This window comes from Patagioenas fasciata, chromosome 13 (assembly GCF_037038585.1).
Source record: "Patagioenas fasciata isolate bPatFas1 chromosome 13, bPatFas1.hap1, whole genome shotgun sequence".
NCBI lineage: Eukaryota > Metazoa > Chordata > Aves > Columbiformes > Columbidae > Patagioenas > Patagioenas fasciata.
Window position 1 is genome coordinate 3,779,100 of NC_092532.1, and position 12,080 is coordinate 3,791,179.

Consider the following 12,080-nt stretch of genomic DNA (forward strand, 5'->3'; position numbering starts at 1 on the left):
TTTTTATACTTTTGTAACTACAGCTTTTTCATGGGGTAGTATTTGTAATCTAATAAGTCAATAGATTTTATATTTGCCTTGCATTTGCACCTGATGCTTCTGGAAAAAGAATTAAAGATTTACAAGTTTCTAATTATAATTTACAGGTGTGAAAGGGTTTTTTGTTTGAAGTCGGGACAGCAATTCTTACGCTTTTACATCAAAATATAACAGTATAAACTGAGTTTTTTCTAAACATTCTATTCTGGTGCCTTTTATGTTTCTGACATTATAAGGGATAACGATTTGTTCTCGATGTGTATCATATGGAAGGGTGGTGATTTCTATTGTCCATCCACAATATTTGTAGGTACTGTGATAAGGTTCATGTGCATTTTTGTGGAACAATCCTGTAAAGCTAAGAGAAGAGGCTTATTTTCCATGTGTCTGAAATCTTTCATTAGTAACAGACAATCCTTGCTTTCAAATGCATGCTTCTGGGGTTGATTTTCCTACAGGTGCTCCTTACAATGGTACTTCAGATGTATGAGACTTCCAAATAATAAAGCACATGTTAAAAAAAGGTAATAGTTCTCAATTTCCTGTGTCGCCGAAGCAACCCTTGCTGGATTGTGGGGCATTTAACTCCGTGTTCAAACTGGGATTTACTTTGATCCATGAACCAGATAATTCATTTCTGCATCACTCCAATTTATGGACTTGAAATTTGTCACTTTTAACCACAGAACTATTCCCCACCAACGCAGGACGACATAGAGATGGCCTTAGACATGTTTTATGCTCCTGGTCAATTGTGTGTTTGCTGCAAGGTGCTATGAGCAGGAGCCGAGCGAGCCAGACTTCGTTCCTCACAGAGAGGATCCGTCAGTGGTTCAGGCTCATCAGCCGTGGCCCCAAAGCTTTGCCGAGGGGTTTGTTTGGTATTCGCAGCTGTTTCCTTTTCAAAAAACTTATTACAAGGCTTGGATGAGATTAAACTTACACAGCAACACAATCTTGTCTTTCTGCAGTGACACCTCAGAATGAGTTTAGTGCTGTTCGGTAATTCAGAAGAAAATGAAATGTAGGGAAAGGGAAGCTGGTTGTTCTTCCCCGGACACACAGGCGTGTGTCCGCACTGCTAAAAAGCAAAAGCAGGCTATGCTCTGCTTTGTATCAGGTATTTGAGTGTTTTCTGGAGCAGAAACATTTACCTGGGTTTTGGGGGAGTAGGTTGGTTGTTTTACAAATGAGAACGTGGTTCGATATAGAAATAGTTATATAATGAATTGTCAGATTTTTCACAGCTTTTTTGAGTGACACAGGCTGTCCCATCTGGAGCAGGAGATAAGGACACCGAGCCAGACACCTGTGATACAGAAAAACCTCACTTAGAGAGCTTGTGACATCCACTGCCTGCACTGTGCGAAACCACGAGTGCTTTAAACATTTTCTAAATTCCTTTTGCACAGTTCCTTGGTCAATGAGGAATACCGGGTTGATCATTTGTGCCAAACCTGTGATATACCTCTGGTGTGATTTTCTGTTTGGATGCATGTAAGATGGTAAGTTTCTGCAAGGAATTCTGCTTTTAAGGGTATGGCTTTGGACAGTTTCGTATGTTCAATGCTGATGTCGCCATGCCTTTCTAACGTTCCATACGTTTATTACATACTCTCTTCACCTGAGATTTACACAACCTGCCATCATTTGCAGCAGGCAGAGCTCGGAAGCGTGTTCTGCACGCTGAGAAGCAGTGAAACAGCCCAAAACAAAGGTTGGCTCCGCCCAGGGACCCCGCACACAGCAGAGGTTTCCAGCACCGCCCGCGCTGGCCCGGCCCCGGCCCCGTTCCCATCCAATTAACAAAACACAATTAGCGCTGCGCCGCCGGGCAGCGCGGGCGTGGACACCGGCCCCTGTGGGTCTGCCCGGCCCCGAGCACCGCGGGTCGGGCACCCGCGATCCCAGCACCCGCGATCCCCCTCCCGCGGCCCGCGGCCCGCAGCCCGCAGCCCGCAGCCCGCAGCCGCTCCCGGGCCGGGCCGCCCCGGAGGTGTGTCTGCCGGGCCCGGGGGCGGGCAGAGGGGCGGGAGAAGCCCCCGCTCTTACAAAAGCCCCGCGGGCCGGGCGAGTGTCCCGCGGGCCGGCAGCCATGTCCGCGGCCGTGCCTGTGTTCGTGCGCAAGGCCGCGGGCAAGCGGCGCAGCAGCGACTCGGGCGTGGGGCCGGAGCGCGGGGCCGTGTGCCGGGAGAAGAAGGAGCAGCGCTTCGCGCTCTTCCTCAGAGACTTCGACCAGCAGGGTAGGGCGGGGGGGGTAGCGCACGGGGCCTCAGGTCACCGCCCTCCCCTCAGTGCAGCCGCCGCCCCTGGCCCTGCCCGTCCCGCGTCCCCTGTCCCGCGCTCTCGGCAGCCTGCGGAGCCTTTCACCTGCGGCCCCCGGCGGTTGCTAGGGGTGACACGTTTGCTTCACTTCGTTTTTTTTAATCGGCTTCAGCAGCGCTTGTACCTGAAAATGCATAACGTGTGTGGCAGTAAAAACCTGTTTTGTTTTAAAGCCAAGGAACACATCCAGGAGATGAAGGAAGAGCTCAGCTCGCTCTTGCAAACCGCTGAGAAAGCGTTTGCGGTGGAGCTGCTGAAGATGCCGGTTGCTGTCAGGAACATGAGAAGGAAAGATTTCCTGAGTGAGTGAGTGCGGTGGGACCTGCGAGGGACGTGTGTCAGCTCACAGAACCCGGAGTGTCAGGGGTTGAAGGGCCCTGGAAAGCTCACTCAGTGCAATCCCCCCATGGAGCAGGAACACCCAGCTGAGGTTCCACAGGAAGGTGTCCAGGCGGGTTTGAATGTCTGCACAGAAGGAGACTCCACAGCCTCCCTGGGCAGCCTGGGCCAGGCTCTGACACCCTCACCCCCAACAAGTTTCTTCTCCTCTTTCAGTGGAACCTCCTGTGTTCCAGTTTGCACCCATTGCCCCTTGTCCTGTCACTGGTTGTCACCCAGAAGAGCCTGGCTCCATCCTCCTGACACTGCCCCTTTCCATATTGATCCCCAGGAATGAGTCCCCCCTCAGTCTCCTGTTCTCCAGCTCCAGAGCCCCAGCTCCCTCAGCCTTTCCTCACACGGGAGATGCTCCACTCCCTTCAGCATCTTGGTGGCACAGCAGGATGTGCCCTTGGCCGGTACCAGAAAACCGGTGAACTCTGTGCCTCCTGTGAGCGTTGGCCGTGTGTGCTGAGCATGGTGAGTGAGCGAGGGTGCTGAGTGCAGGGACTGAGCAGTGACACCAGTGTAGAGCTGGCAGTGTGTGCACCCTGGAACCTTTCCTTGTGTGCGCTCCTCAGTCTTCTGAAGAGAGAAGGAATCATGACAAGGCTGGAGTTTTGTGTCCATAAAAACTTAAGCACTTTTTTCTGTCTGTTCATTCCACCCCCAGAGACTATTTTGTGTTCTGTTAATCTGAAGTCTTTTACTACAGGCTGCCCAGGGAGGTTGTGGAGTCTCCTTCTCTGCAGACATTCAAACCCGCCTGGACCCCTTCCTGTGGAACCTCAGCTGGGTGTTCCTGCTCCATGGGGGGATTGCACTGGATGAGCTTTACAGGGCCCTTCCAGTCCCTAATGTTCTGTGATTCTGTGAGCCTTCCTCATCCAGTCATTTACCTGTGACGATGAGTGAACCAGTTTGATTTTAGCCTTGCATTTATGCAGCAGTTTAAGCAGTGGGATGCGGTCAGTGTTGGATGAATACTCTGGTGAGAACTGAGGTTTTTGGAGTCTGCCTTTCAGCTGGAAATTGCAGGGACTGCCCAAACACCAAAACTAAGACTCTTGAAGGACTTGAGTTTGCTGCAAGCCTTTGCTGCATCTGTATTTCCATGTCTGTCTTGAAAGCTTCTGCCCAAAAGCATTGACTTTCAGCAGAGCAATGTATGGGGTTTTTTCTCCTTTGAATTCGGGTTATATTCTGTGTGACTACGCTTAGTATCCTTGCAAAGATTAAACATGCTGAAACGGCCTAAGATTTAAATTGTTGTTTTGTAGGAGTGACTGTCCTACAAGACTTGAATCTTGTCCAATCCTGAATTACTTGTTCAGCTTCATAGTCCATAGGATAAGAACCTGCAGATAACAATTATGCAAGTCATAGTATATAAACAAGTTAAACCTTCTTGAGTTACAGGTTTGGAAGGAGGGGAGGAAGCGGCTCTTGCTGCTGTGGTGGTAAGTGTGTGTTTTCAAGTCTTATCACAGCTTACGGAACAGAATTCCTCTCCCTGCTGTAAACAGTTCAGACAAATTATTTGGTTTGGCTGTTTAAGTAGAAGATGACACGGAAAGGCTGGACAGACAGCCATGGTGCGGTTGTGGGCAGTACTTAAAGCTTTAGGGTCATCTGAAGGCAGAAGCCCAGATGTTTCTGGAAAAATGAACTACTGTTTAGCCGGTCCCACTTTGGTCAGTTTTTAAATGCCCTTTCAGACCACTGCCTTTTGTAGGATCATATGCATTTACTGGGCAAAATCTGTTGACTTTCCTGTGTCGGGTGAACATTTCTTGCAGGCTGACTGCTCTCTGGAAGACATACCCAACCCAAAACTGGTGAGGACCAACAGCAGAAAAGGCAAGTCAGTCCATTCATATATAGCTTGGGCTTTAATTTCTATTTTTTGTTAATTGGTTTGAATTGAGTAATTGTAAACTGAATGTTAAGCTTGAGGGATATAAGAGGGAAAAGTGCATAACTGGAAGTATAACACACAGGTCCCCCAGCATTTGCTGTGGAGGATCATGAGCTGTGCTGCTGTTGAGGTGGTTAAAACACAAGAGTTCCTGCCCTTTGGATTTATCACTGAAAGTGGTGAGAAAAGACAGATATAAATGACTTGCTGGTGCTTTACGGTGTGGCGAGAGAGGCTGGAAAGTCGCCTGTTTTCTCATAGGTTCCCTTTGACCTCCTGCCCACTGAGGTTTGTAAGGACAATACCATTTCTCTCCAGAATATGCAATGAGAGGGACGCTGCCACAGAAATGTGATCCTGTTTCGTGGGGTTATCTTGTGTCTTTTCCTGCCCTGTGTCACCAGGTCTGTGACAAACACGTTGTTGGCTCTGGACTCAGTGCCAGGCCCGTCAGGCAGCAGAACCGACACGTCGCTGCCCAGGGAGATGGGTTTGAAGTGATGTTTTGTGCTCTTCGTGACATTTTTCCTTGTCTTTCTAATGTATTTCTAGTTAAGGTAACTACAATTGTTCAATATGAAGATGCCAAGCATACATCTGCAAAGAAAATGTCTAGAAAAGTAAGTTTATTCTGAATGAGCAACATAAGGATTTAATCAGTTCTGGGCTGCTCTGAGCCCTGGGGGATCCATGACCAGACCTGCTGTTTGTTTGCAAAATCAGTTGGGTTAAATTCAACGTATTACAAGTTAATCAAGGCTATACTGTGTAGTAAACTAATTTCATAATGGAATATGCTGTCTGCACTTCTGGTAACTCATTCATGCAGACTTGCAAATACCGGTGTAGTCATTCTCTTCTGACTTGCCAAAAGTCTCGATGGTTTGAGGAACCACTCTTTGCTGAAGCTTTTATTTTTTTAAAAGAAAGCGCTCTGTGAGGTTTAAAACGTGCTTTTCTGGGTTTGAATGGCTTGTGCGTTCTTGTCCACCCATGCCTGAACCCAGCAACGCAGCTGCATTGGTGGTACCGGCTCAGCGTGACGCTGCGGCACGGAGCAGGATGAGAACACAGACAGATTATGTGCAGAGTTACAGGCATCAGTTATAAGGGTTTACAAGTTGGAAGGGTGTATATTAGAAAGGTGGTTGTTTGTACAGACCTTCAGTATGAACAAATACATTTTAGTGGTTTGAAACTTGTTTTGGAATGTGTATTTGCCATTTTATGTATATGCAGAACTATATAAAAGGCAGCACTATGGGGCTGAGCTCTTCTTTTTCAACAGAATCCTTTCAGTATGGTAATGACTATCATCTTGCCTTAAAATACCACTTCTTTAACTGCAGTCTTCCATATACATTTTCAGGTTTCCAAAACGAAGTCGTTGGTTTCATTGGCCTCTGGTTTCAGTGGCAAAGTGACCCCTCTTTCTCGGTAAGACTGACCTTTGAGAGCACATTTAACTCACCTGAGCTTGTGAACGCTGAATAAAGCTCTTTTCTGCTAAAGCAGCTGAGCTCTGAGGCCCTGGACGTGTTGGTACCCAGCTCGATGCCGCGGGGTCTTGGACGCAGCGCAGCCCCGCGCTGCTGGTGCAGCTCCCGCGGTGCTGAACCCGCGGAACCAGGACGGATTTCAAACCATGCTCGGTGGAAGAGAGTGTGGCAGGGAAACGTTTCTTTTCTGTTAGGAGCAATAGATTGTTCTGTAATCCTTGTGCCCTCACACGTAGCTGAAAGGGAGGTGTCATTAGCAGGAAAATACGCAGTTGCAAAAACACCTGAGAGCGACTTACAGTCACAAGGGATCGCGTTCAAGTCTCACCGTGAGATCTGATGAATTAAAGAATTGTTGGATATCTGTTTTTTTGAGAAGCTGCCGCTACCCCTGCGGTTCCATGTGTGAACTCATACCCACCGGCACTTCCTCTGATATGCTGCAGCTCTCTGCAGAGAAATGCAGTTTAAATAATGCATCAGTGTTTAATGTGCCTAAAAGAAAAATGTAAAATCTTAGCCAGGTTTAATTATTTCCTTGAATTGCGATTATAGAAATTTTGGCTCAACGAAATCAAACTAGGGAAGGCTGATTTGCCTGGGGAAGTCGAACTTCTCAGTCTTTGAAAGTTGTTTTTATTCAAGTGCACTCTCACTGGGCCAAAACCACATGCCCTTATATCTGCAGAATGTGCATGGGAAAAGGGAGATAAGAGTGAGCAAAAATCCAAAACTGGAAAAATGTTGTTCTCTGGATTCAGAACAAACATCCTGAGAAGTAATCTAGAACAATTAATTCTTGCTGAAAGAGAAACTTCCCAAGAAGCTTTCTGCGCACTCAGACAGAAAGCCGGGGACGCTGCTCTGTGCTCAGCTCGGGTGTTGCCGCCCCCTCTTCTCTGCGAGCAGAATCCGCCCTTTCCCGTTGTGTTGTGTCTGCATGTGGCCTTAGACAAGATCTGTCCTGGGTCACTCCAGCAAGCTCCGACTGCCCAGCCGTCCCTCTCCATCCTTGCTGAAACGCTGCACTAGATGGGAACGAAATACAAAACAATTAAAAACCAAAACATCCAACAAAACCAACAACCGCTTTGTTTTTCTTTTTTCTCTTTAGGTCTGGTCACTCCTCCGCAGCTGTGGCTGACACCATGAAGTCTCTTGCTTCTGACTGTGGTGCCACGAATTTCAAAACCATGGCAAAGGTATCTAAAAGGTAAGGGTCTTTCACCTTGTTCTAAATGAATAATTGTGTTAAATACCAAGACATTATGTATCTACATTAATATCAATCATCAGCAGCCTAGGTTTAATAGATCTTAATGATCTGCCACTAAATTTGGGAGCAGGGATGTGAGCCAGACACACCACCCACTTTCAATGGGGATGTTCACTAATGTTCCTGTGGAGGTAAAGGATTTGATACCACAACGAAACCAAAGAGGAAAGAGCAAAAAAAACCCCACCCCAACAACCACCAACCAACCCAGCCCCCACCACACCAGTTTGGAGTATAAATTCTACTCCTATCCACTGTTGTTAAGGTATGGTTTACAGCTTAAACTAATTCTCAGAGCCTAAGCTTGGCTTTGGCAGAGTCATCAGCTGAAGTGAAGGGTTAGAAAACTTGTAACTTAACCGTATCCTGGAACCAGCCAGTGGTTGAGTTTCACCTTGGCCTGCTGTGAATTTCAGAGCCTTGTTTCCATGTAGAAGACACCCAAATCTTACTTTTTTTGAAGTGGCATAAGAACGATTGTACTGCGAAAGCAGCTCAGGAGTTTGGCAGGGCACAAGGCATGCCCTGTACCTCTGGTATTTCTTGATACCCCCATCTGCGGGAGACAGACACAGCACACCTCTTATCTGAAACCCTGGGGCGTGAAGTTTCCTTTCTCCAAAACCATGGGAGGGTGGATATTCTCGTCACCGTGTGGTCGGACCTCGGCTCACTGGCTGGCCCATAACCCCGGATGGCAGGTGACTGCAGCATTAATGGTCACAACTCATTACCGCGTGGTGCTGGGAGATGCTGCTGGGGCTGGATTGTACCTAAACAACTAACGCCGCTGCCTTTCTGTTTGCTGGGTTTGCTGCTGCTTGCAAATGCTTGACAGCTCGTGCTTGGCCGCTTCCTGCAGAGCGAAGGGAGTGAAGCTCAGGGTGACGCTGTTGTTGTGTTCCAGTGCTGGACTGCACCACGGTGTCTGCAGAACGGAACCTGGTCGTGGCAGAGTTCATGGCATGGTCCTGAGGAGTAAATCGGCACCCCAGGATAAAACTGTTCCGTTCGTGAACATTCCTCTGGCTGATGGACAGGTATGTTATCAAACCTTTTTTGAATTTTAGTCTTAAAGTAATTGATAAACTGTGAAGAGTCTGATAGGAATAGCTCTTGCTATCCCTAAATAAGTTGCTGCTAAACAAAAGGAAGAACAGAGTTTTGCTGTGTAGCAGGGAAGCATGTGATTTTCAGGAAAGATGGCCATGCAAATGAAGACTCTCAGAATAATTTTTATCCTAAAACTGTTTCTTTTCATGTTTAGACACTCTGTACAGCTGGTGGAGACCTCCATAATATTGATGTGCAACTGCTAAGACAAGACACAATACAGCGTATTCATAACTTAGTGGTAAGCTTGCATATAAATAAGTTGGCTTGCATATAGATATTCAGACACCTAGTCTCAGGTTTTCAGGTGAGATACTGTCACAAATACAAATTCTCAGTGCTTTACCCCTTTGGAGGCGAAGCCTGGATTGGTGGTTGTAAATTGGAGGGATGAACAGGGAGGGAAGGACTGCTGCACGCAGATAACCTGGCAAAGTAAATGACTCAAACAAGTGTGTGCAGTTTGGTAACTGCCCGAGGCACAGGAGGCAGAAGCTCGGTCCCCGCAGACCACGCTGGTGTCCCCGCTGCCCTGTGAGCAAACTGCTGCTCTCCATTGGGTACGCACGAGGGCTTACAAAGCCAAGTTTCCATTCCTTGATCACCTCTATTATTCTGTGTCCCCGAGTGAGAACTACACTCCTGTTCATTCTCTGCTGCAATGGCACGGTGACTGACCTTCGGCTCAGGAAGAGAGTTGTTTTGAGGCAGGATGAAGTGGGACAGAACTCTGTAGCACAAGGTGCCCACCTCTCCTGAGGACGAGGGTGCTGGGGCTTTGGGATGAAGTAATGTGCAGCGCTAGAAATCTATCTAGATAGAAGAAATATTAATCAGTTACAGTCTTGCAGGTGTTTAGACTTGAATGCAGCTGAGTTAAACTAAAGGTCTGGGGGCTGGTTTGTTTTGTGTGGCCTGGCTCTGTGGGCAGTGGGGCGAGCGCTTGCTCACCGCTGCCTTTAGAATAAATAGTGACTCTTTCTTCTTCCCAATTCTGTTGGGCAGCTTGAACTAAAATGCCTTTTTCCCCCTTAGAGTGAGCTGACTGTGCTATATGGAAAAGCAACAGCTAAAACGAATTAATGGAAGTGTCTTGTGATTGCAGAATATTCGTGACAGCCCTTGCTTGCTGCCTCTGAAGTGTTTTGAGAATGTCTGTGTTTTAATAAAGCTGTATACTGCCCAGTAATTTTTTTTCAGTAAAAGCTTACAGTATGATGTGTGTTATTAAATTCCTGTTATCTCTATGAAGGATACAAAAAGCAGCAGAAAATCCACCTCTCCAACTTCTTAATGAAAGGCTTAGTTAGCACCCAGCCTCAGTTCACCACAAAATGAGCAGCTTGCATGTAAAGTTTTAACTCCTGATATTCTTGTTTTTCATCAGAACTATTCCCAAGCATAGAGCTCTTGAACGCCTCTTCCCTGCATGTCCTGAGCAGAATGTAGTGTTGGTTTTCTACTCGTGTTTCATTTTCTCCTTGAATCTAGTTCTGGAATTAAGCTGAATTCTTAAATAGCGTTTTAAGGCAAGGAACTTGAGTTGTGTGGCGACATGTATGACTGACACAGAGCAGCGCTTGTCACTGGTCCTGTGCAGTACTGACCCGGGCACACTCAACCTGCGCTGTCAACCCCAGGTTTCTAGTGCTCGTGTACTCTTGAGGAACGTGTAGAAAAGGCTTCTCCTGTCTTCCCAGGTAAAGATGCTGGTCCAGCAGTCACTCTGCTGCTCTGGTACGTTTAGAAGGTGAGGATGCACTTGGCTTTTTCTCTGCCAGTGATTGCAGTTCAAGTGTTCTCAGTGCAGCAAGGGGTGGTATGAAAGACTCCTGCCCTTTGAACTAAAGCGTTAGTTTTTCTTCTCTTTGTTTCCACCCTTGCTGCATTTAAGGAAGCAAAAAGTCACAAGTTTCAGATAAGGAAAAAATAAAGTTTTCCAAGGCATGGGAGACAAAACTGGTGAAGAATGTGAAGTTAAAACACTATTAAACATGGATTAAAACTGTGCTCTCGCATGGAAACCAGAAAATACAGGAGCAAGTCTCTCATTCACGTTACACATGTTTACAAAAAGGAATAGTTTTGTAACTCAGTAGTTTAACCTGAATTAATGTCGATTTTCCCTGAAGTTAATACGAGCACTCCATCACTGGGGTATCAGCTGTTGGTTGCTGCAGTTAAATGGATGTTTCACCATGAATGGTTTACCTGTTCACCGAGGTAACCCGAGTTGCAGTGCAGTACCGGAGCCTGCAGCTTTTCCAGTTTCAGGTACGCTTTGTAAGACAGGCCTGTGTTGTTATTGTGATAAGATCACAGGAGGAGCTGCTTGTGTGTAATCCAGCCTGATCTCGAGTGTTTTCTGAGCTGTGATGCAGAGATCAGCTTTTTTGTGACTAAAAGGTTCTTACGAAGAGCTGGGAAAGTGTTTCTGGGCCTTGACACAACAGTGAGTTCACAGGATGTTCACTGTGCTGAAGCACAAGGATCTTCAGTCAGCTGAGGTCATCCTTAGGACTTGTCACTGAGCAAGGAACCCTCTGGAATTCTTTTTATATCCACAATGTTCCTTTTAGATTTGGTAAGAGAGGGTTCACGCAGCTGTAACCTTCCACTGGTTACTGCTGCCCTCCTTGCAAACCTGCTTTTCAAAAGAACTTGGCCTCACCCGTCCTGTGAACAAGCACCACACCATGGTCACCAACAGACGCTCGCTGGTGACACCTTGGGAAACTAAACACAGGTGAGAGGACAGATCAGACTTCCCAGAGTCAACCTGCAGTCAGTTTTAGTCACTGTGGATGCAGGAACAGGTGGCACAAAATGAGCTCAACAGGACCACCCTTTTGGCTTCTTGAGGCCAATATTAAAGATATTAGAAGGTATCCACTAAAAAATGGTTTTAATGCAGTTCTGGTGGTGGCATTTTCTTCCTCCCCAGCATACAGAGATACTCGTGGTTATAGTACCACCTCTAACAAAGTACCTAAGTTGCAGCTGTTTATTACTTAGAATGCTCACAGGTATTTGATTATTCATAGGACAGTCACATGGGCCCAGTTAGTTAAAGTATTAAATTTCATCAGTAAACTACTCAAGCATTAGTAACTTAAATATTGAGACCAAGACAGTACACATTGTCAATTTATGTGACTTTTTTCTACACTACTTTGTGAAGGGAAATACAGATAATGCAGGTAACTGAAGTCACCGCTCATTAAAAGATGCTGTCAGGAGCCTAAATTAGTGCCAGCCCAGGACTGAGACGGGACAAACTTGCACCACATACAGCGACCAACCTTCCCTTGGCCCCTTCACTTCACCACGAGTCCTTCCTCAGTTCCCCAGAGAAAAGGAATTTGAAATTAAGGAGATAAGAAGTTTATAGAGTACACACTCTGGTTTCTAAGGAGGTAAATCCTGAAGCTACTACTTCAAAAGCAGAAATGGGTGTTTTAATTGTTCAGGCATTGCAGGTTGAGGTGACTGACTTCTTGGAGAAATACATCAAGAGAAAGGATCAGTGTGT

General features: G+C 46.6%; 1 protein-coding gene across 1 annotated transcript; it reads left to right on the forward strand.

Annotated features, from left to right (window-relative positions):
• The first annotated feature begins 2,070 nt into the window (after window positions 1–2,070).
• Window positions 2,071–9,780, forward strand: LOC136107305 (borealin-2-like). Its single transcript, XM_065848270.2, has 10 exons — window positions 2,071–2,282; window positions 2,538–2,666; window positions 4,162–4,202; window positions 4,542–4,602; window positions 5,213–5,280; window positions 6,030–6,097; window positions 7,274–7,372; window positions 8,343–8,475; window positions 8,703–8,789; window positions 9,584–9,780. Exons 1-10 carry the CDS (start codon window positions 2,135–2,137, stop codon window positions 9,629–9,631), a joined length of 882 nt encoding a protein of 293 aa, XP_065704342.1. The 5' UTR covers window positions 2,071–2,134; the 3' UTR covers window positions 9,632–9,780.
• Window positions 9,781–12,080: the final 2,300 nt, after the last annotated feature.